This window comes from Copadichromis virginalis, linkage group LG10, assembly GCF_057382275.1.
Source record: "Copadichromis virginalis isolate Kocher_CV1m ecotype Utaka linkage group LG10, C_Virginalis_male_GT1.1, whole genome shotgun sequence".
NCBI classification, from domain to species: domain Eukaryota; kingdom Metazoa; phylum Chordata; class Actinopteri; order Cichliformes; family Cichlidae; genus Copadichromis; species Copadichromis virginalis.
The window spans coordinates 9218702-9244398 of NC_140627.1; the positions used below are offsets into that span (position 1 = coordinate 9218702).

General features: G+C 40.4%; 1 protein-coding gene across 4 annotated transcripts in view; it reads right to left on the reverse strand.

The window, feature by feature from the left end:
* The window catches only part of specc1 (sperm antigen with calponin homology and coiled-coil domains 1), a 79136-nt gene that overhangs the window by 25427 nt on the left and 28012 nt on the right, over nt 1-25697 (reverse strand). For all 4 annotated transcript variants that reach the window (XM_085469702.1, XM_085469700.1, XM_085469701.1 and 1 more), the window contains 9 exons: nt 15519-17080; nt 13392-13599; nt 12757-12830; nt 10201-10376; nt 6343-6506; nt 5576-5676; nt 5409-5484; nt 4577-4721; nt 2132-2234 (listed from right to left, as the gene is read on the reverse strand). In XM_085469702.1, the coding sequence (XP_085325828.1) occupies nt 2132-2234; nt 4577-4721; nt 5409-5484; nt 5576-5676; nt 6343-6506; nt 10201-10376; nt 12757-12830; nt 13392-13599; nt 15519-17080 (2609 nt within the window). The remainder of the gene's footprint in view (nt 1-2131; nt 2235-4576; nt 4722-5408; nt 5485-5575; nt 5677-6342; nt 6507-10200; nt 10377-12756; nt 12831-13391; nt 13600-15518; nt 17081-25697) is intronic.

Here is a 25697-nt window from a genome sequence, read left to right on the forward strand (position 1 = left end):
ACGACGCGTCGACTATTAAATCAGTCGTCGACGATTTTGATAGTCGACGTAATCGTGACTAGTCGACAAATCGTGGCAGCCCTAGTGCCAAGAAGAAGGAAAAGGGCAAATAACAGCGGATCACCCTTTTAGAGAGATCCTCCTTTAAATCCTAATGACTCAACTTAACATCAGAGATAAGATAGTGTTAAAGTCATCTGCTTCTCTTTTTTCTCATTTGATTGTTGCATAAGAAAAACAAAAGTATTTTTTTTCTCATTTAAATCAAAAACTAAAAAAAAAGATTGGTACAAGTTAACAAATATTGATGAGATGTGCAAACAGGAATTACCTCATGTCTCTACTTTACGGAAGTAGTCGCACTGGTTCTCAAAGTAAACATTTTTAAGGCGAACTGCCTAACTAATGGTCCAGTACTAAACCGGATTACAGGCCACGCGCATGTCGCACATGGAGAATATGCAAAGGCACGAAGGGACCACAGCTCTAACCCTATGCCACAGACTGAAACACACCTAGCAGCCAAATCTTCTTAATGCATTCCTGATACTTGCAAATAATCACACGGTGTTGCTAAGCCCTCTGTGAGAGCAGATCATAAGATCCCATAGTTAAATCCACACCAGTAGGAATGAGGCTCTATTAAGGGGTATTAATGTTGTACTGAACTGAATTAAGATTTGCAGTTTAGTTTATTGTTCTTCACGAGAATATTTAAGAGGGAAATATTATTCGTGTGACAGCTAAAGACACTTATTACTTGGTACATTGTCTGTACCAAGTAACAAGTGTCTCCCTAGATCAAACTACAGCCATTGAGAGGTAGTGACATTGTTATGTTATCAGTGTGTGGGCGCAGCAGAGAGTAAACTTCCTGAAGACGCAGCCCAGTGGTTTTGTTTCGATTTTTAATCGCCGTGTTAAAAGATTTCCAGGAAACTCCTTTTTTTCCAATGAGCGAGAAAACTGTTGCATCAACGAATGCTACAAGAGAGCGTCTTTAAACATGCTCCCCACTGCCCGAAGATGTCAAAACAGTCTAAACAATTTGAGCCGGGCAGCCTGTGTTCAGGAGCAGCATTTTATCAGACAGATTGTCAGTTTTATCTCATTAAGTCAGCTGTTTCCATCACAAGAAGATCTGCTGAGCGTGTTTCACCAACATACGCACCATGAGGCCGTCAAGCACCAGTTCTCATAAGAAAAGAAGAGGCAGTGTGGGGTGGGGTGGGGTTGGGTGGGGGAATCAAAGTTCACTGAGTACCACTGTCCTTGTGAAATAGAACTATTGATCTGACAGCTCATCCAATAATTCACTATTTATCACTGTGACAGCTGGGTTTATTTTTAGCAGTTATTATCACCTGTGCTTTCTCATACTTGGTTAAGCCAGAGTTACGTGCTATTAGACTCACCCCCAAACCCCAGAGACGCACAGTCAGTTACATCTGTAACTGTAATTCCTATCAGAAGGCTGAGAGTGATAAAAGAATTGCTTTTTTGGAGGCTGCAGCCAGTCCCCCTGTATAGCTTTAGCATACTGGCACACAAACACAGTGATTACAGAGGTAAATCTCTAATCCCACTGGGGTTAATAGGCTCCTTAAACTAGGTATTAAGGGAGCGTGTTAGCACTAGGGCTTCCTGGAACCAGTTAAAGCCGCTGGGAGCACAACAACATAAAAAAAAAAAAAAAAATGAATGGGCAAGCATAAAAACAGTGCAGGCTGTGAAAATACATACAGGTATAAATCCAGTGTGTCTGTAAGACTGGGTGCTTTGCTTCATTGCTTCCATTACTGCTGTGCCACAGCGATTTCATATCCCCACTGAGATGACAGGAGGAGTAATGTGCCATTACAGTCCGGCACATCACTCATGGCAGGAAAATAAAACAAAAAAAAGAAAAGAAATAGCTACCGAACCTGAGGGCAGACTAACCAATACTGCATACATGTAATATGAAAGGGGGGACGGGGGTGAGGAGGCTGTCATCTCGCCTTTAAATAAGAACCGGACGAGTGAAACACTCAAATGAAACAGTCAGACAAAGATGCAGAAAAGAGCAGGGTGTGAAAGTGAGTGGGGCTCGTCTTGTGTCTGAGAGAGGTCTCCGGCCTGTGATCCCTACCGGATAGCCTTCTGTTTTCTTCTGGCACCACTTCAGTAGAGCATTTCTCTTAGATCCTCCGTACTCCCGCGCCAGTGCAGCCAAGGGGTCCTTTCTTTCCACACTGTCACAAGGGAAACACGAACCACAATCACATAGAGAGATTTTTTGGGTGGAAGGGGGGAGCAAGTTTGCAGTAAGTCATCGAGGGGATAAGTAACCATGCAAACTTGAGTGCATATGATGATCACAGCAAAAGGCTTTGTTCAATTATTTAAGTCCCCGCAAAATTTCTATATAAAAGGTAATTCAAGTGGTCCTGATCTAATAACACACAACTTATTTCTGATTTCTCACATGCATGCTTTTGGAAGCTAAAAACTTCCATTCCTCTTTTTCTTCTTCTTTAGACTTTGGTGTTTTAGTTCAGGAAGGTTACAAAGGTTGGCCATCTTTAAATAACATAATGGGCTCATAAATATTAACTTTAGAGCTAAAAATGAGCCTGCCTCCATGATCACAGTGTACAATGACCTGCACAACATACCATTATTGAAAAACTAGATCCATTTCAGTCCTGAAAAATTTGAATAAACCCTTTTTAAAAAAACAAAAACAAACTCTTAATGCTCTCTTTAAAAATAAAATTCCTACATAGCTTTTCCAAATGTTCCCTGTTTGAAAACTCCCTTCTGAATTCCAGGGCTTCGAATTATCATTACAAGACTGAAGCTTCTTTGGTTTGCTTGTGCATTTGTGTTGGAGTTAAGAGTTGGCTCAAGATTACTTTGGCGTGAATCCAGCACCCACTCTGACTTTAAGTGTTGGGATGTAAACCTTTAGCAAAGTTTTTTTTAGTGGCATCTGTTTTACTTTTCATCCATCAAATATTGGCAAACAGTACACTCAATGCATTTCTCTAAAATCCCCCAAAATTGTCCAACAGATTGGATAAATGCCTATCTGCAGTATTATTCAAAGGGGCTTCTCCCAAGGGTTTGTGCTGGAGCTGAGGCCATGGGAAGACCATGAGACATGGTCATTGCTGTGAGCATAGTAAATATTTCACACGTCATCGCTGCTCTGCTGCTGAATTCATTATTTCTCCGTTTGAGGCACCATAATGCCAGAAGGAGCAAGATGCTATCCAAACATATATTGCAGTGCGGAGAGTATCTGCATTTATCATCAGTGATACAGCAGCTTTATCATGAGCCTTTAAAATACCAAATATGGAAGGAGACAGCCCCCTAATCTCCTCTTCCAGAAAGTCTACAACTCCTTCACACACATTTACATTAATAATGTCAAGAGTGAATAGATGGTAAGAAAAGATAGACTGCACTAGGGAAAAGGAAGGCCAATTATCTGTGTGGAAAATTTATTCTTGGTAGCACAAACAATACTGTAAAAATACAGCTGTGTGCAAAGTGCAGAGAGCTGAACAGTCATGACAGCAGACAAGGATGTGGAGAGGCTGGACTGACAGGTTTCTGAGTTTCAACATAAACAATGAGTGCTGTTTATTAATGTCAACTGTATGTTGACTGAAGCTAAGGGTGTTGTCCAGTGTGCTGGCCAAGTATTTCGCCTCTGTCAGTGCGCCCCAGGGCGGCTGTGGCTACAATGTAGCTTGCCATCACCAGTGTGTGAATATGTGTGTGAATGGCTGGATAACTGGTTGTGTAAAGCACTTTGGGGTCCTTAGGGACTAGTAAAAGTGCTAAACAAATACAGGCCATTTACCATTTATTTCATTGCTTTAACTAACTTTGCTGTTTCGAAGTTGCCACCATTTACATCAGATGCAATCACGAGTGTACACAGACATGAGCTGTCCGTGCATGAAAACGATCACTAGCAAGAAGAGTATAAAAACATGTTTGTTCACCATTTGCCTCTCTTCCCATTCTGATAAGCCAACACTCCATCTACTGTGTGCAGGCCATCTGTGTCCAAACAGGAATGCTGGACATATAATTTGGGAAACTAACAGAGAAAGCTTTAACTAGTGATATCAAGAGGGAGTATGCAAGTTTAAAAAGCAGAAATACAACAGCACCCATTATATCTGTAACCACCACCAGTTTTAGAGTCATGCAGCCTATTTTAAAGCTACATTTAAAAATAAATAAACTTTGTTTTGTTAACTGCTTGTGAAGATTTGCCATCACAGCAATGGCCTTCTTTAAAAACAAAATCAGCTTTAAAGCTTCAGTGAGAGATCAACTTATTCACATTTTTGCTTTGTCACAGTATTGGGAAGCATAAACCCAGAACAAATCCAGACATGTAGTTTTCATGTGGTGAAATCATAGTCAAATATGTTAGCTCCTCCTAAGCTTAAAAAAAAAAGAAAAAAAAAAGAAGAATTTTTTCAGGTATGATTAAATTACCAGCTCCAGTTCAAAGTAGCAGGTTTGTCTCAGAGTGAAGTGCTATTTAAAAATAAATAAACAAACTCACCTGAGCTTGCTGCTTCCTCGGTTGTAGCTGAAGGATGGCGTGCGGCTGCTGAGGGAGGCAGAGGTTTTGATTACAGACTCCAGTGACGGGCTTTTCCTCATAAGGCTGTTAGGTTTCAGGTCTTCCCTGCAGCTCGCCAATTTGTCTGTGGGAATTAAAACAACACACAGGAGAATGAAAAGAAAGTTAGAAATGGAGGGATCAAAATATAAAGTACATTTGACAAATCACATGTGCAGTTGCAGGGCATGAAAGGCAATGGGACAAATAGAAATTAATTGTATTCTGCTTTAAGACTTCTAGCGTTCTGCAGTTATGGAAAGTCACATTATCCTCCAAGGTGTCTATGTTGCTAAACTACTGATGTACCCACTGTGTACAAAATAATACTTGAATTCTAATGAGCAGTAAAATCTAAATAATCTGGATTTACTGCAATAAAACATTTTTTTTTTTAAAATCCCTTATCCAATTAAAGTAATCCTGTGATTCTAAAGTCACTGTGTTTTTCAAATGACTCCTCAGAAATGGAGCAAGAAGACCTACTGAATGTAGATGCTGACATTTTAAGAGCCATGCACAAAATTTACAGCATTTGGTTGCCAAGGAGAAAAATCATAAAATTTTCCACCAAACTGGCAGCAGTCGGATGTTTGCATGTCTTTAATACCATTCATTTAGTGCTCATTGAACACTCATAGTGGACTTTGGCTGTCAGTCTGTTGACCTAAAAGCCACCATTTGTTCCTGTGTGACAGTTAAAGGAAGTATGGATATTTGATAGCAAATTTATACCATTACAACATGCCCAAATCCCTTCTGTGTTACATACCATGAGGATGGGAGAATTCTCCGTGATTAATTCTTTTTTCCAGTGTCTTTGATAGTGGCTTTATGTGCGAGTGTCTCTAAAAAGAGAATGAAACAGTCATCTGAAACAGTTCCACTCACAGGAAGTCTGTATTTAAAGGGAATTTTAAAGGGAAACAGGGTGTATACCTGGATGGGGGATACAGCAGCAGCAGGTGCAGTGCGCACAGGGATCCCACTCAGTGGGCTTCTTGAGGAGGAATGCATTTGAACCGTGTGACCTGGCCCATCTGAAACACCAAGTCATGTAACCATTGAGTTCAAAAGTGCTCTGTAAAGCCTGCATTTATAGAAGCAAAGAATAACCTTTTTCAAAGATTAAACAAATGTCACAGCCCACTGTCCGCTTTTTTTTTTTTTTTAAACAGTTTTAAACAGTTGGACTCCTAGTCCTCTTTTCATTTTTGATATTTGAGAAATTAATAGTATATTTTACTCAGTTTTGGTACATTTCCCCCAACAATTTATTTTGAAGTTTAGCTTGTTTCATAAAAAAAAAGAAAAAGGAAAAAAAGAATAGCCTTGGTTGAAAGATTAAATAAAACCAGTAAAACTGTCCTAATGTATGCAGCTCTACATAATGTTCATGTCAAGCTGCTTAATAAATGAAACAAGAGGCACCATCTCCATAATGCATGACTAAAGTTTCTAAATGAAAATGCCTCCTATCAGTAAGATATATCCAGCATGTCATTTTTGATTTTACTGAGACACACAAGGAAACCCTCAGACCTGTCTGAGGCCAGCTTAGCCAGGACCGTCCAGCCCAATCGCACAAGTTGCAGAGAAAAGCCACATATTCATAGACCTCTCAGCAGCTGTTCTGCTCTACAGTTACACCGCGTAATGGGATGCCCTGAAAGTGTGTGTCTGTGTGCTGGGGTGCTCGTGCTCACTTTGTCCAACAGTATCAAAGGACTTAATGAGGGATTTGACAGTAGCTCCAGGCTCTGTGTTGGAATCTCCGCTGGCGTCGGCGGGCGTGGCTGGGATCATGGAGATGCCGCACCAGTGACGGCCGTTATCCGAGTCAGACACTCTCGCCTCTTCACCTTGGGACCTGGCAGACACAATGAACAGGATTGCTGTGTGGACACACAGGTAGCACAAACACTAGAGGGAGGAGAAACGGCAAATTGTGACCTGGTGAATTTCAAAACCCTGAATTTAGAACTTATCTTATGAGATAACCCATTGACCAGTGAGAAAGGGAGACTGCACGTTTTAAAAAAATAGGGTGTTTGCTCAGTGTATCAACAAGATCATGTGATCAGCTTGAACCGAAGAACTGTCAATAACTGATGACTAGCTGGAGACAAAAAGAGTTTGGAAAACCTTAATGTGAGCAGTAGAGACGCTTTCTGCCGTTGTACCTGGTGAACATTGGACCAAAGGCTACAGCGTGAGGGTCTGCAGCCTCTTTACAGACAAGAGGAGACAGAAATGACAAACAAGTTCTTAACTCACTTTCAAAAAAAAAAAAAGTAGACTGACAGAGAAAGACGACTGCAGTTATACTTGTGTCATTTAATTTATTCATTTGCCTGATGAACAGCAGTCAGACATAATAATACACGTCTAAGTTCACAAGCATAAAACCAGTCACGAGTCTTTCTAGGCAGAATAAATTAACAGGACATTCATAAATTGTTCATCGAAAGAAAATGATCCATCACATTGTTAGTAGCTCATCTTTCTTTAGAAGGTCGGGTTCCTTGAGTGAATCCAAATGCTTACATTTTGAGCACCAGTACCTTTACCTTGGGATTAAAATATGGCTTTTAAAAATTGTAACCTGAGATCCTGCAACCGTATGACCGTATACTACCACAGTATGCAATATTCTATTGAAGTTTTTGTTGAACAATGAAATAAACCTTTCAAAATTATATCACAGTACTTGAGTGACACATTAAGAAGGATGTTAAAGAAATCTCAGTCCCATTATAACATTTTTTTTTTTTTTTTTTAGAGTAACCTCAGAGGCTCAGATAAAAAGTGTGTGTTTAATTCTACATCATCTTATGCAGCTAAAAAGTTGAATTAAAGAAAATGAGTTCAGCTCATAATTTAAAAGTGGTTTCTTGTGTGAAATAAAACAATCATTTTAGGAACATGTAACACAGTCTTCTTGGTCTAAGGGTTAAAATGGCATGTTTCAGTAGAGCAAAAAGTGGCTTGGAGGAACAGCTGTTTGCGTTTGTGGCAGTTCCAATGTTGGCAGTATAATATTAAGAAGACATTTAGAAGAAATATCGCTATCATTAAAAACAGGCAAATAGAAACAGTGCAGAGGATACCTGTGTGCTGAGATGACAGAGATTTAAAGTTATTATGTGTTCTACAGTGCCATCAAATGGCTAAATAGGAAACTGCATTTTAGACCAATCAGAGGAATCAAGAGTCAAGTAAACAAGTGACAACAATCTGACTAATATAGAGCTAGTAAGCAGAATAATATTAGGTCCAGAACTATATACTGTATGAATATCACTGGACTTTTGTTCTGTTTTGTTGCTTTGGCCTTGCGATGTGTATTTTCTGATGTTATGAGTTTGTCTTTGTTCTGGCAGTGTTTGGGAAACGCAAGTCTCTGAGCTTTGCTACTCTCTGAACATTTACCCATATTTTCATACCGCTACCAGTTTTTTCAGTGTTCTTTCTGTAACACTTCATCTGTTCAACTTTCTGAAAGGCACAAAGCAGCTTCACACATTATTATAAACAAACAAACAAAAAATATAAGTCTCTCACTCCTGGAATCTCAAACACAAGAGAATCACAAAAATAAAGGGTACATTTTATTGAGAAACAAAAATACAGTATTTTTAAAAGGTCATGAAGACATGAAGAGAGATAGAAGCCGTTCTGTGTCACAAGAATTCGTCTGTGGTTACAGAGGTCACAGTGGCTTACAATTAAACTATTTTACCACATTACATGTTTAATGTCATATTAAGTGCAACAATAACACTGTCTTCACGTGGTGCTGAGGTGAGAGACGCTTCTTTAGTGCCCTTCTACTGCCGTCTTGGTCTCAAAAGTGGCCCCGGAACTTATTCTGGAGAGAAAAGAAGAAAGGACATGAACTGCAGTGTAACAGCTAATGTTTACACAATGACCTTGTTTTCTTCTCAGCATTATTATTTTCAAAGCCAGACCTGTGGGTGCTTGCAGACTTCTAAAATCTCTGCTCCATGCATACCTCAAAGGATTAATACAGTCACTCAGAATCAAATTTCAATAAAATCACCCTGTGATGAAATGTATCTGCAGCAGATGATGCATTGCATGAGTTTAATCCAGTCATGCCGTGCAGACCATCCTGCTATACAACCAAAAAACAATTAAGAGTGTTATTCATTTAAAGGACAGCAGGTGGCACCAGATACATCTACTCGAACCAAAGGTTGAAAAAAAGAAAAAAGAAATCAGGCAAAGCAAACCAAAAAGGGCATGATACCCCTGAGGGTGCAGTCAGCCAGCACACAGAAAGACAGACAGAGTCAGACAGGCTGAAGCGGCAACACGAAGCCAAACATAGATAGGAAGGTCAGTGAGCATCAGCAGCACACAGGGCAGGGAGAGGCAGGCTGGCTGAGAGAGCACTGCAGGGCAGGAAACTCACCTGGGCTTTACACAGGGAGGCTTGTCAGAGGGACTTCTTTGATAGAGTCATCACAGGGAACTGCTGGAGGTGGGGAGCGGACGCAGCGTAACAGCTAATCTCGGGGAGAGTTTGCTGATTTAGCCGTGGTCTAAAGCCACTACTATATTCTGAAGTACTGCATGAAATCTGAAGAAAAGACATATCTGGTTTTTAAACCAAATATTACGGTTTCTTAAGTGGTAAAACTACTGGTGAGCAGTTTAATAATTAATAGTAATAAAATAGTTTTTTTAAAATATAAATTAATTAAATTAATAAAAATTTGTTTCGCTACCTGAAAGGATTATACCATGGCCAGCCACAAATATAAAGAGAGCGCTGTACAGTCACAAATCTAAGCAGACTTTGCCACAGAAGTATTTGACCTGGCTTGATAATGAAAGAAGACAAGACTGTCAAAAACACTATGGTATATGCACACTAAAACACACTTGTATAACAACACACGATCCAACGCAATGCTCATCAACAACAATGCTGCACTGACATATTCCGATCGCACTATGTGAAGTCTTGAATAGTGTGACAGATTGGTGTGGGACATTTGCTGTAAAAAACTAATCACAGATTCTGCTCTGACCATGAAGCAGATCTGCCACCATTTATTAAAAAAAATAAAATTTTATATTATTCATATTGTCCTATCAATACTGCTGAAGTTTGCTGCATTTTGAGCGTCAGGAATAAACGTTACCAGAGGGTAAGTGTGGAAGAGGGAGACGGAGAGGGCAGCAGCTTAAAAGGAATAGAATACACAGAGGGAAATACCACAGGAGACGGCTCATTTACCAACAGAGTCTGCCAAATCCCGGGAACCTAGACTCAAAAGCATCAAGGTTTGGATCTTGTGAAACATCATAAACTAAATTGTATCTATACTAAATGTAGATATGTCTAAATAGATTATTGGGTGGTATTCTTATTCATTAAGCATGTATAAAACACAGGTAATAAGAGATATGGCAGGACTCTGGCAGGTATATCATAACTACATTTGTACAGGGAGAAAAGAACTGCAGCCCAATGCTAAAAAAGGGGAAACTGGTGGAGGGAGAGGAACTGAAAAATATGGGGAAGATAGTACCTGACTCCCTGCAGGGCCTCAAGGTCTGCAGAAAGCTTTGCATTACGATCCTGCTCCTCCTGCAGCTCCCTCCTGAGTGTGCGCAGCTCCTGTTGAGCTTCCACCTTGATATCATTCGCTACGACCACAGCCGTCTGGAGGTCTGCCTGAAAACGACGCCACTCCTCCTTTTCATCCTGAAGGCACAAACATGCAGAATCATATACATGTTATTCATTCTGACAGAAAATGACTCAAAGACATTTGAATTTAGTTGAAATGGAAGAATGACTGGTCCGTATATGAAAGGAAACGAGATATTACATGCATTTTTTATATTCTTGTGAATATTCAATCCACCAATTACTGGAAAAACTAACAACGCATCAGTGAAATTTTGCTTAGTTATTTCAAACTAGAATTGAGTATGAAAATTCACTTCAAGACATAAAAAAAAGGAAAAAAAAAATCTGATCTCTGATCTCAACATCAAAAATCAAAAGGTAGACACAACAACTTTTTGGCTTCCTCCCGGGAACAAACACTGGGGAAAAAATAAAAAATAAAATAGGACTTCCCTTACCACTGAGGTAGAAATCAAAAACATCTAAGCACCCAGTTAATGACACCCAGTTATAACTCTCCTGCAGGCCTGATTCCTCCTTCCCACCTTCTTCTCTTACAGAATGCTCATCAGAGTTAAAATCCTGGCTCCACTCTAATTTTCTTGAGCTCAATGAGGATAAAACTGAAATCCTTATCGGCACTAAATCCAACCCTACTAAAGGCAAATCATTTCACTCTCACCATTGATAACTCCACAGATTTCCCTTCACTTCAGGTTAAGAGCCTTGGTGTCATCTTAGACAGCTCACTATCCACTAAATCTCACATCAATGATCTCACCCGTTCTGCCCATTTCCGTCTACGCAACATTAACCGGTTACGTCCTTCTCTTTCCACCCAGTCTGCGTCCATAGTCTGTCTTGTCCACAATCTCGTTACCTCTGGCATTGACTATTGTAATTCTCTCTTGGATGGTCTCCCCCAAAAATCCCTCCATAAGCTTCAACTGGTTCAAAACTCCGGACCAGAACACAGAACCCCCCTCCGACCAGCACACAAACCCTAACCTTCAGGAACTTCACTGGCTCCCTATGAAATTCCGAATAGTATACAATCTTCTTCTGCTTACCTTCAAGGCCCTTCCATAACCTTGATCCTCCCAACCTTTCTGACCTGTTAAGCACTACCTCTTCTGCCTGCTCACTTCGATCTTCTTCTATCCAGCTTGCTGTGCCTTCTTTCTGCCTCTGCACCATGGGAAGCAGAGCTTTCAGTTGCTCTGCTCCCAGGCTGTGGAACTCTCTACCCCCAGATATAAGAAACACTGGTTCTCTCCCCCAGTTTAAATCCCAACTCAAAACCTATCTTTTCAAATCTGCATATTCACTGTGAACTTACTGTTTATTTTATCATGTGTTTTTTTTTTATTTTTTAAATTGTTCTTCATTTTGTCATTGTTCTATTATGCGTTTTATTCTATTGTTAAGTGTCCATGGGTGTCTTGAAAGGCGCTTTTATAGAAAAATGTATTGTTATTGTTATTATTTCTTATCATTATCATTATCATCATCACCATTATTATCATTGTTATTATTATTATCATCATTATCATCATCAATATCAATCAAATTTGTACTTTATAGATTTTGGGTTTTTTTGTTTATGTAGTCTCTGCATTACACCAAATTTTGTTTTCTACTAGAACACCGACTTTCCTCAGGATTTGATAAAAATTTCAACAGTTTTAGTATTTTGTAAGACCACCAACAATCAGCAGCCACACAGCACAAGCTGAAGATTACGATAATGATTATCACCATTAGATCCACCAAGTCTTGATCTGCCACACTTGATGTCTTTTTTAAATCTATAAATGTCCATTTTAAAGCGTTGGTGGCTGTAGCTCAGGAGACAGTACAGGTCTGCTAATTGGAAGTTTTCATGAATTTGTGTGAAAGCATGTGAATGAGACATGTTGTAGAAAGTGCACTGAGTGCTCAACTACAGTAGAAATGCTGTACTATACAAGAACCAGTTCATTAAAACTAAACTGATGGAAGAAGCTGCCTGTGTCAGGACCCCATCTGCATATTCTAAAATGATACTGGAACAATGTTTAGTGGAAAGAAGACTTATTGGTCTCTTTGGCAAAAAACAAAAAAAAAAAAAAAAACACAAGGAAAAACTGAAAACATCACCATGAACTTAATGTGTCACTCCACCAAAAATTTCTTCCTTGTAGGAATTCAAGGACAACTGTAAAAGAATGGCTACGGTTATGTGAACTAAGCTGTAAGTGCATAACTCTGTGACAATTATCACAATAATATGGATGCTTGCATGGCTTAAAAATGAAAGAGAAACAACATACTGTAAACGAAAGATGTCATATGGTATACACTAAACAAAAGGGCTGTCCTCTGAGCGTGTCACATTACATGCCACATAATTAGAGAGCTACCAAGATGTGAACTTTTAAAACTCAGTACATCAGGTCTGCACACTTCTTACCTTCATTTGTCTACTCATAACTTTCAGTTGCCGCTCTGCTTCAGCCTTCTGCTCCTCCAGCTTTTTGACCAGATCTGCAATGGTAAATTCAAGGTCTTTGAGAACTTCTGCCTAAACACTACCATCGCTGAGGTCTAGCTTACCGTAGGTTTAATAAATAAGCATTCACTATGAGCAGCACAGTTTTCAGTATTGTGGAGCGCAACCAACTTACAGCTTAACATCTATTGTATAAGTAGTGGTGTCTAGCAATAGCAATATCAGACTAAATCCAGAATTTGTAGAAGTCTGTCAAAACACAGTGTGTCCAGCTATATGGAATGAGCCAGCTGCAGTAATGCAAAGTCAATGACAGATGAGTTACAGCATGAACTCACATTGCATGGCGCTTTTATACACTCTCAGTTGCTAGTTTATGAGCTTTCATTAATGCAGTCTATTCCAGCGCTCATTCAATAAATCTTACCTTTATGAATCTAAAGCTCAGTGTTTGTTAAAACTGTTTAAAGATGTGATGTTTCACCACTGTGGACACGTTTCTAATATTTTATGAGCATTTATGAGGACTTCAAGTTATGACTCCACAAAACATTAGAGAATAGCAGGGACCTGAACCCCTATTTATATTAACTTACTTTCCATGTCCAGGACAGCCTGGTTGGTGTGACAGTTAACAGCCCTCTGCTGCTCCACCTGGTCCTCCAGCTCAAATATGGTCTCCTTCATCTCCTTCACCTGGTTCTCACCCTGGATTCCCGCTTCCTCCAGGGAAGCCACTTGGTTACATAGCTCCAGTTCTCTCTTTTCAGCCCGCTCCTGAAGCTGCTGACATTTTGCCTCCACCTGTGTACATGTAAACATACAAGAGCTTACAGTGACTTTAAGACATCATTGTGCAAAACAGACATGTGGTTAAGTTGCCTTTGGTTAAAGAAAGAATAATAATGGATTTCACTGTATATATCTCAGGATATTAAATAAAAGGTACTTGCTTCATTTTTTTTTACCACAACTCCTCAATCGTTGTGATTAATAAAACAAACAATAAAGTTGTGTCTGACATCAATAATTTGGCATTCAGCGAAATGAGTGACATGAAAGATGGCACCAACTCTGACTAGTTCTGACTACATCATGGTGTTTTTTGCTCCACTGAAAGCTTTAGTCAAAGTTCTACTATGATTGCTGCTTTGAGAAATGACTTTGTAAAGTCAGTCTTTGACAGAACAAGATACTAAAACGAGACAGTGATGTAGTCACGCAGGACACCCTCCAACTGACACCACGTGGCTCTAATAGATCAAGATGTTTGTAAGTGAACTTATGGAGTGGTCACACCCTGACACCCACGTGCCTGAGGAGAGTTATGTGACTCTGAGGGTCCACCCTACTGTTGGCACCACAGTCACAGCCCAGTAATGACAACATCACTAAGCTGATGGTGACACATTTCGCTTTGGAACAACAACCGCCAACATGACCCCTAACTCATACTGCCTCAGCAGTTCTCGGATGTGTGGTGTTGTAGGGGAAAACCAAAATGAATACTGAGGAAACATGAAAATCATTTAAGTGGCATTGAGTTCATGCATTGCAGTGGTGAGGTACTCAGTACCAATTTAACGGTCATGTTCACACCAGTGTGAGAGAAGTTTGTCCTCAGTCACACTCAAGAGAAAAATCACATGGCTTTTCCTTTCAGTCAAATTTTTAATCATTAAGATTCAAGACTCTTAATTATGAAAGCAAAACAAATTTATAGCAATAAGAAGTTCTGTACTTCTCAAGTACAATATATGCACAAGATTATAAGATATTACGGACAACTATGGCTGCTGTGTTTTGCAATTCTATACACAACTTACAGTAAGAGCGGATGAACAAATTGCTGTTTTGGTCACAGCAAGTCATAATTTACATCACAGGACCACTTTAAAAACAGTCCACAGGATCCATACTAAAACTGTACGGTGGTTGAAATGATCAGCGTTGAATTTTAATACGTTTATTAAGGAGAACTTGTTATACAACTGCAATTCTTCGGCTTAATAAATCAAACATAATTAAAAGCACTTGGTTGATTACTTGTATTTTTTTTAAAACATCTGTAACATGTTATATAAAGTGAAATTAAATTTGTGAACTGGATCATAGACTGTGCCCAAATTCAGGGGCTACATCCTTCGAAGGACCTGGCCTTCCCGGTCTATGTAGGCCGCGTAGGTTGGAAGGGCAAGGCTGTTAAATTGGACGGTCTAGCCTACGACGTGTGGTTTCTGTTACCTAGCAACCACGACATAAGCAGCTACACCTGTGGTGGATGGCATGTTCGACAGTATACGTGGTTTGTCATATTTTATTTACATTATTACATCTATGTAAGCAGTTTCCCCAGTCTAAAAACATGTATGTATGCATCAGATCAGAGTATTCATTCATTCACACACACAGAGTCTTCCAATTTGTTTTTATACACTATTATTTTTGTTTTAGGAATTAGCATACACCTATTTCTCAGTCAAATTTGTTCATAAGGAAACATCATAAATGAAGTTCTTACTGCTCACATGCCACTCGGTTGCTTCCACTGAGTGTACTAACTACAGAGAGCCAAGATATGAATATGAATAGTTTCCAAAATGTCAAGCATATTTTCTTTATAGTGCATTTATGTGTTTAATCAACTGACCTGGTGAAGGTGCAATAAATATATTATGAATGCCAAGACGGAAAATATGTTATCAATTTTGCCCGTCTCTTACCTTAGACACGGAGGCTTGCACATGCTCAGTCTCAGCCTGCGCCTGAAGCAGCTCCTGTCTTAGTTCTGTCAGCTCCACTCCCAGCTTGTCTCTCTCAGTGTGGGCTGTCTTCAGCAGAGTCTGCAGCTCAGTGTTGTCACTGGCACTTTGCATAGCCTTCAACTCAGTCACTTTTTGCCTCTCAATGTCCACCTGTGCCTTCAACCTGTTGTTTTCCAGTCTCAGACCCTCAGCTGTTGCCCTCTGGTCTTCTGCAGCTTGAGCTGCCTGACCTCCGGCTTCCAGCTCTCTGTCCAACTGGGCTTGCAACCTGTCTAACTCCTCTCTGAGGCAGCGCACCTGGCTCTGGGCCTCCTGGTGCTCCTCCTCCAGGGCCCGCAAGCTGCCCGTTAGTTGCTGCTGGATGTCTACTAGCTTCTCCCGTTCAAAGCGTGAACTCTCTACCAGCTCAGCATACCTCTGCTCCAGTTCGACCAGTCTAGGCCTCTGGCTACCCAGCTCCTCCTCCCTCTGGGCCTGAGCCTGAGCCTGCTCCTGAAGCCGGACAGAGAGCGTTTCATTCTTTTGGGCCAATACCTCCAGACGCTCTCTCTGCTGTTGAAGTGAGGTCTGCAGGAGTCGTTTCTCCTCAACCAGACGCTCGTTCTCAGCTGTCAGCTCCTGCACCACTTGCTGCTGGTCAGCCAGCTCCTGTATTGTTGCCTGCAGTTCCTCCGATGTGCTGTGGTGGCTCTCCTCCATCTTGTGAATCTGTTCGGTTAGGCTCTGCAAGGAGATGTCCTGACCTCTGGCACTGTTAACTGCGCCTGCTTGATCAGTGCTCCCACTGACACCACTGCTTGCTGATTCTGAGCGTGATGGGATCTTCTCAAACTCTGAGGAGTCAGGTGACGGTGACCCCTTGGTGATGTCAGAACTGGAAGATCCAGAGGTTTTGAGTGGGCTGGCAGTAGAGGGGAGACTATGCTGTTGCGGAGCTGAAGAGTCTGAGGACAGGCCATTCACCAGAGGCTTGGAGGAAGTGCTTGTGTTTGTACTACAGATAGAAGATGCCTCCAAGCTAAGCAGCTTCTCCTTCAGTGCCTGATTCTCCTCTCTGAGGGCTGCCAGCTCCCTCTGAAACTTCCCATTCTTCTCCCTCAGCTCTCCAACCAGCACAAGGGCCTCCCCCACCTGTCCTTGCTCGCGATCGGCTGCAGGTTCTTGAGGTGAAACAGAATTGGATGAGGGTGAGGAGGAAGCAGAAGAGGCTTTACCCTTACAGCGTTGCAACTCCATCCTGAGATTGCTGATCTCTAGGTCTTTAGCCTTTGCCTCAGCAAGAAGCTCCTTCACCTGGCTTTCCAGAATACTCTTTTCTTGGCCCTCTGCATCTGCACGAGATTTGGCTGAATTACGGGTCTGTCTTGTCATGGTCGAGAGGCTGGAAGTGCTGGCACTGGAAACCAGTCTCTTTGTGGAATTGCTCTTCAGCTGGTCCCTTAGAGAGCTGCGGTCTCTTGTTATGGCAGAGGGCATTTCTCTAGGAGCAGGGATTCCAGACTTCTTGACAGTTTGTGCACCTGAAAAACACACAAAGAAGTATATAATGAAACGGTGTTTAATTATCCAGTGGCAAAACTGATTTATAAGTGTAAACAATTTTTTCCCTTCGCTTTGTCAGCTAAAAGGCCACTTTAACAGACTGTGTTGGGGACCAATTGTTATAAAGACTTAAATGCCAAAACAAATCTAAGCCTCTACATCTGATAGCTGCTAAAATCATAACTATAACCTTCAAACAAAACTGAGTGGCTACATAAGTAGAACCACTGAAAATTTCATAAAACCAATACAAACAATATTATTTACAAGGATCAAACTTGTTAATTGTGTTTAATAGCTAAAGTGGATCAAATACTCATTTAATTTGAAACTGAAAAATACAAAGAAACAAAAGAGTCCACTTGGACTACAAATGTAAATCCTGTGATGATACAGAGTCCAGATTCATAATTTGTGATTCATGCATCAATAAACTTGTTCTTTGTAGTATTATCATGTAGCAGGCTTCACACTGACAAGTGGAGGTTAACAGAATCAACATACCCCCATGCTAGAACCAGGAATTTGTTAACATCATGTGATGACACTAACTGAACAGACAGTGCATCGCATTCATACTTGTATTATTCAGCACATGGTCACTATACCCTATTCACATATTGTTCTCTGTTTGGACAACAGTACATTTGCCTGACACTGTCTGTTGCTCGCTGTAACCATTCATGACTGCAGCAGAGCCTAACTGCATCAATGTGGGCTGCAGCCACGAGGCCTTTCTAGACCCCTCTCAAATATGAAGAGTATTTACTGATGCCTCGCATGAGTTGTGTGCCGCCTGAAAACGCTGTATTGTTTGTTTTCAGATCATCAGCAAACAGCAAAACGGACACAAGGGGCCTGCTTGTTTCAAAGGATGACAAAGGTCCCTGTGCACGTGGAGCAATCAGGCACAGAACAGTTTAAGCAGAGCACAGACAGAGACAGCACTGTCTCTCTCTCTCTCATACATGCAGCTTCATCATCAAGCCCCCAAAGCAAAGGCTAGACAGGCATCCTGTGAGAGGAGACGGATCATCACCCAGAGCAACATGCGCACACACTTCAAGCAAAGACGCATACAAAATGGAAAAAACAAATGGACTCGTTTTGAATGGAAATCCTATACCTCCGTGGTTTTTTTTTTAATACTGTGCCATTGATAGGCTCTGTACACAGACTACCCCCTCATTCAATTAGGTAGGTAGGCAGAAGCTGCCAACACTGGCACAATTTCTGGGGTACAAAGCTGTTTAAGATTCCTGCAGTGAGAAGCCTTGCTTCGAAAGCAGAGTGGTAAAATCATATCAACTGTGTCAAAGTTTTCAGTGAAAATCCTTAAACAATCAGATTTGAAAGACAACTGTAGACTATGCAAATGAAGAATAGTAGCATGGGCTCTGGACACTGTGTGTTGTCACTCCTTAAAAGATCTGCCACGTGCCTCAAATGAAGGGATGCTACGGTTTTCTTTCCAAGCTCCTTAGATGCTACAGTTTATAAATGCAGAACTTCTTATCCTGTCAGGTGAACTGAGACCCAGATCTTCACAAAGAGCCAAAGAACTGCATCAACATTCACAGTTACATGTCTGCATTTCACAGATGATGAACCCATGACTGACAGAATGAGGACAGAAAGCACTCCTAAAGTCCCATGAAAGATGTTAACATAAAATAAACCCTGAATGTTTACTACATTTTACTATGCACTTCTCGAAGCACCATCCACACGTGGGAGGCAAAGAAACACCTACCAACTCATATTCTAATGATGGGTGCTAATAAAGAGAGGCTAAATAGGTCTATGTGAGAGAGAGTCTGGAGTGATTAAGATCAGGCTATTTCCTTGAGAATGACTGATGCCAAGAATGGGACTGTGGGCCAGCCTTCCATTTGCTGTCCCTTTATCTTCTGTTTTCTTCTTGCTCTTAGTGAATAAAACCCAGATGGAGCACATGAACTCACTCATCTTTAGATCACCCACCTCTTTAACCATGACATCACCACAGCTGCTTCATGTGCACAGAGAAATGACACCAGTCTCAATGCCAGCAGTTAGCACATGCAAAAAGAGACACTAAATAGCCACTAGTATACAGAGTCCGGTAGTTACAGAACCAAGCCTTCGATGCAAGGCTCCATATCAGAGGTGCTTTGCACTCCAATGTATCCAAATTCTACCAATTACCATTAATTAAAACCACTTATAGTATGTTTCAGTTAGAAACATTACAGTCAACAAAAGACTGATATTTACATCTGCAATAATTTATATGTGGTGATGGTTTTGTTCCACAAGCTATCTATTCTGCTATGTGGATAAATGGAAATTCAGAGGCAGGGAGAGCAGAAGCAGGACCTCCCCAGGATCCAGGACCTCAGGAAAGTAAGAGCTGGGGTGAAAGTGGTTACAAAGTGGCTTGGAAATACATGCTGATAGAGTTTTAATAGCATGCTCTATATGAGATTTGGTAATTGGATGAGTAGCAGACTACTGATTGGCATTGAGATCAGCTTATTGTCTGGGATTTATGGCAGGTACAGAACAGGTTGAACTTCCTTAAGGTTACTGAGCATTTGGTATTACTGCTGACAGGTGACAGTATTTTTTTTTTTTTTAAAGATATAAAATATGATAGCTGAAGAGTTTTTACTGAGACAATATAGTTGACATGGACATGAAAAGGCACTTATAATATTATTTCCTTATAAATAACAGGGGTTTCACAAATGTTGAAGAACCAAGAAAGTAAACAAAAGAACTATTAAAAAAAATTAACCATCACGTTTTCTGAGAGTAAAACATACCACTTAGTTTACAGACTAATGAAAGAAAGAAAGTAGGTGTGTTAACATCACTAATTAGGTGTCCCTCCCATCACTAAATTCACACACCACATTACAGCAATTTGACTGTTCAGTCAAAGCAGTAATATTAACTGAGGGCATGAACTGCAGAGAAAGCACAGCACAGACTTTATAGTTTTCAGGGCACATTAAAAACTTGTACTTCTAATTACTCTATTAATGTGCAAGAACTACATTTACTTTAGGGTCTTCAAAGAATAACATTTCCACTGTGGGTGTGCAAGTGCAAACCTTTCACAAATCAAAGTTAAAGCAGAGATAGTTAGCGGTTATCTTCCCCTTAATTTATTACAGTCTTTGATGTAGGTTGGCTCAGATCCAGAATCTTTTATAGCTACATCTGAGAAGAACTACTAAATTGATGAAAAGGAGTGGAATGGGCAGGTAAATGACATACTGACTGTACCTCTTCTAGAAAGGAATAAATCTGCATGCAGCCAATGAGACCAACTCTTATTAATAGGGAGATAAAACTACTGGGAAAAGCCAGCTTTGAACAAAAAGGAGGGAATCTTTCCCAGAGCACTTTCACTGTTATATTCAGTGTATCGGGAACTGTTTTAGCCCTCTTGTCACAAATATTAACGTGTTGATTATAGCTGCCCTGGAATTTTCATATACAAGCTATACCACCACTGTTTATACAGCAACTACAAAAACAGCATGCATGTTATTGTGGAGACTGCCCACATGAAATAAATGTGTTGTTTACATTAACTAATTATCTAACTGACTCAAACAGAATGACTTCCAGTAGCGCAAACTTTTAAAAAAAAGTCATCACATTAATGCAGAGTGCAGGCTTTTTTTTTTGCTAATGAAGATAAGCTTTCAAATCACAGTAGGAGCCGTGTGGATGGACACAGTCCAGCACTGACCAGTCAACTGCAGCTCGCCTGACAGCCAGCCAGCTAAGAGGTGACAGAGTGCACAGTGAGCAGAATGCACAAAGCCTTCAATTTACAGAGCAGCAGGATCATGGGTGAAGAGTCATGGTGAAATAATGACTGCAGGTGGTCAAGTGTCAGACAGTTGGCACCTGAAATGACGCATTGGCACCGTCACCATAATAAACAAGCTTTGGAAGAGAATCTCTTACTGCCACCCAGCAGTCTTCTCCTCTGGCTTTGAGGAAATGTGATGTGCAGTTTTCCAGTCAGGTGGAAGAAGAAAGGAGAGACGGAAACACAGTCTGTGTGTTTGGACTTCCTGTTGTCCCACTGACAGGACATGAAATAGGTCAACAGGCGCCCTTCAGTCAGATACCAGGACTCAGGCATTCCTTTCTTCTTACCAAAGAGGAAGATAGACAAAACTGAGGCTCCATGACTGCCACACTGACTGAGCAGAGATTAGTGTGGATGCTGAACTGTGTTACAACAGCCAGTCAACCACTAAAAACTATTAAAATTCTTTTTTTTAAAACATAAACATGCTTTGGAATATAGCACAAACATGTGTTTCACAACAATTCCTTAAAATTCCTCTTTTTTAAACTTGCTCTCATTCAAGGAGCATATTTAATGCAATAAGACAATTGATAATATCCAAATAATTGAAGCTCCTTCAAGCAAGTCTCACTACAGTCTAACACCTGTCTTAAAAAGCATTCAAGTACAAAGACAATTTGAATTGTTATCTGCATTTGGGATACCCCCCCAGAAAACAAAACACAACACCTTGTTCATGTTACTTTTACTGTTACTTTGAACACCAATAAATATTTAAAATTATTACTTTGTAACACCAGATTTTAAGAGGTTTTTGTTTTTTTAAACCAATATCAGAAAATGCTTCTAAGTGGTTGGCGAGCTGCTCTGCCATCAGGTTTATGGCAGTGCAATTGTAAAAAGTAGACTCCATTCAAACTTTTATTACTAGGCTGAAATTAAGGCAATGAACTGCTCATTTACTCATAGACACAGAGCCTCCTGGAAAGCATCAAGCCTCCCTAGTCTCCTCTGTAAGCAGAAGTGCAGAAAAATACCCCATTAATCTAACGCCCTTGGTGTAACCTGCCAGCAGGTGACATGTTAATCAACTCTGCCAGCAACTGACCGGGCAAACCTTCCACCCAGTCTTTGAAGAAGACATAATGTGTGCCAGACTGAGCTGAGATACTCGTTTCTGCCCAAAAAGTGTACAGCTCTGTGCTTCCTCTGCAACTCAGCAGGGAGGTGCACCGTGAGAGCTGGCAAGCCAAAGAGGGACACTTGGCCTGAGTTCTTTGGCTCCTTTAATCATCTTGATTGAATCGTTGCAACTGGCCTGCATGTGAAGACTTTTAACACAGCGCCCTTATGCTGATCCACTCAGCTTCACATTACTTATAGAGCCAATACCCTACAAAGAAATCCAATAGCACAAGCCATGAGCAGGCCAAGTGAGAGGGAGGATTTCTCTATGCATGGAAAATAGTTTAACACTGGACTCATAGAAGGATCATATGGCATTTTACACGCTAATGAGTTTAAGGGATCAGCCGGTGTGATGGGTAATAGGTTGTCATGAGTATTACTTGATTTAAGCTTCTGATGATTTCCATCTGAGCGTTAGTCCTTTAGAATGACTACTACTGACTTGGGCTGAATTAATCATCTGTGATTTGCTCTCCTGGAGTAATCACAACAAGGCAATAAAGCAACATATCCTGGAATTATTAAGGAAAAAAAATAGAAACTGAATTAGCAACTTTACAACTTCTAATCTTAAATTACACAGAGGAACTTTGGCAGTTTCGGCTGGCCAGAATTAAATGGATAATCAAAAGAAAGGAAACTAATTTTATATAATAATGCAATACATCTATGCACAGTTCAGCTTTAATGAACTACTAATCTGATCACCACCTGCACTCATGTATATATCTTTCTACGTAGCACTCTTAATTCTTATTCTCATGTATATATCTCATGTATATCTCATGCACATATCTTTTCTTTCTACATAGCACTTTAATTCTTATTGTTTGCACTGAAGCACCGCAGCAAATTCCTAATGTTGTAAACCTCAACATCTGGCAATAAACCCATTCTGATTCTGATTCTGATTCTAATGCAAATTCAAAATATGAGCTACCTCTAACCAAGTCTGCTGATTTTCCAGGGGACTGAAAGGACAACAATATTAGCCATGGCTCACAACGCACAATCACTCACAAACTCACCATGTTCTCAGCACCACTGAGGGTACCGAGTGAGTGATCCTTGTTGTTCCATTTTCTAGTATGACCGGACACTAGGGTAGAGATTATTAACAAGATGACACCCAGTACAAAGTGACAGTTGTGTGAGCTTTCTTTGGCCTGTTGTTCTCAAGACAAAAACTGGGCTAACATTGACAGAAAGGCCAGGATTATCATTCCCAGACTGAGGATGAACCACAGCCAGCTGCTGACAGATATACAAACCACATCAAGTCAAGTTTGATTTGGTATGCATTGAACACACAATCACAGGCTTAGTGGCTTGCATGTCAGATCCAGCATTCTTGTAATGGTGTCCGTGTCATATATGTATTGTTAGTTGCTCTATCATAAATTTCGGAGTTTTATAAGCTCAGGGATGAAGGCAAAAAGAACAACAACAAAAAAGTATCAACTTTGATGTCCAGGCTACAGCCTCTGTTACACAAACAGGACATTTAGACAGCACACACGTCCCGTTGCAAACACAAAGTACTACAGCATGGATGGTGTATTTACTGTACCAATTGCCAGCTGCCACGGAAAATGTGACTGGTGTAACTTCCTCACAGTGTAACTTCCTCACGGTGTCCTGACTATCAGAAGTTGGACAAATGTGCTTCCTCATCGTAAATCCCTGCTCTGCGTCAATTTACTCTGATATGCCATTCACATGGCACGTTATTCCGTGCCCTTCCACATTCTTTGACTTGGAGCGAAAGTCTGAAATGAAACCGAGTAAAGCTGTGTGAATCCTAAAAACTTGAGTCCATGGAGCGTTCTTCTACTTAAATATACGAAAATACATCTTCTGTGTCAGTTCACAAAGACTCACACACAAACATACAAAAAAAATGTGTGAAAACAAGAAAAGAAATTTTCAATACTGAAACAAGTCTATTTATCCACACATACACTGTAGACAGCTAAAGGTAACGGCATTTCGATTGGTGTTTTAAGTCATTCCAAATTAAACATAAGAGCCCTGATGTTGCTGTACCACTAATACACTGAGTGTGGACAGAAAGAACAGTGTTATTGTAATGACAACATGCCAAAATGCCACATAAATATTAGGCTCCTCTACATTTTTGGCCATGTCCTCACACATTACAGCTACCTCCAAGCATTCCAATCAAAATTCTGCAGAGACCACAAATGTGTGAAATTCCCATTTTTGACCATATGAAAATCACAACAATCTATTTGACCTCATTACACAAACATGTTTTAACCTTTTTTTAAACAATTCCTGAGCCCCAAACATGTATAATTTATTGAGTTGTAGGCCCGAAAATAGACCCACTGTTATTGGACCATATTTCACAGATGATTCATCAACAGCCGACAGCTCGCTGACCACAGGTTTGGCTGCTCTCCTGGTCAGGAGAGAGGAAGCCTTGTTGCAGTAGTAGCCATCAGTGTGGTTTGCTCGTGATAACGACCCGCTTATCACTGCAGCAGACAGCTCACTCCTTAGACTTCCACTTGAGAGATAACACCATCAATCAAATCAGAACAAGTTCCTCCTGTTCCCACATTTCTTTCCATTCTTCAGGCACCAGAGCGGTTATTCGCTTTTTAAAATCCCAGTCTGACAAACCTCATCTGGCCTAACTGTCAGGGTGTATCAGAAAGCTAATGGAGGAATTACAAACTTCACTGTTTTTGTCCATCAACATATTGTTGTTTAGCAGATGGTGACTGGTGACTTTATTAAGGCCTAAGTATCTTTTTTTTCTGTGCATCATTTGCCTTATAGCTTTTGGCATATCTTGATGTCAAGAAAAGGCATAATAAAAATATTTCAATATTTCATTTGTGATAATAGCTCAGTGTGGGTAGTTAATAAAAATAGGCCCTTCAATAGCTAATATAGCTGAAGGAATGTTTAATTTCATAATGTAGGTTCATGTGGGACGCTGGACCAATCATCATCGAGTACATACTGCATTTAGTAACTGCATCGTTTAAGCACTTCTCTTAACTAAAAGAGATAATTGATTATTACTCCATATTACCAGTTCACTCTAATTCATTTCCACCACGCATACTTCTACACTACCTGTAAAACTGTACTTTGCACCCACATGTTGCTTAGTAAACAGGTAACATTTTGTGAGATCAAAGGTAACATTAATTTCTTAGTTCTGCTTTTAAATTCAGTATCAGCAATCTTTTGTGTATAATGCATTAACTGTGTGCTCCATGCGGTATGTACACTGGAAAGACCTAATCTTGTCAAGCAAGCTGCAGCCTGCAACCACTGCCTTCCAATCTGAGCCTTCTGTGCTTTATCATCCAACAACACATGCCACTGCTATGAAATGATGCAGCTTACGCCCACGACTGATAAAATACTGTATGTGTGTGTGTGTGTGAGAGAGTGCGTGTCAATGACTTGGGTCTCTGCAGAGCCATGTCTAAACTTGCAAATATAATCACATAAGCGAATAAAGATGTGATTAATGTCTTTGTTTAATATTTTATATTAAGAGGCTCTGCACATAAGATGCTATGCTAATTTTGTTACAGAAATGTTGA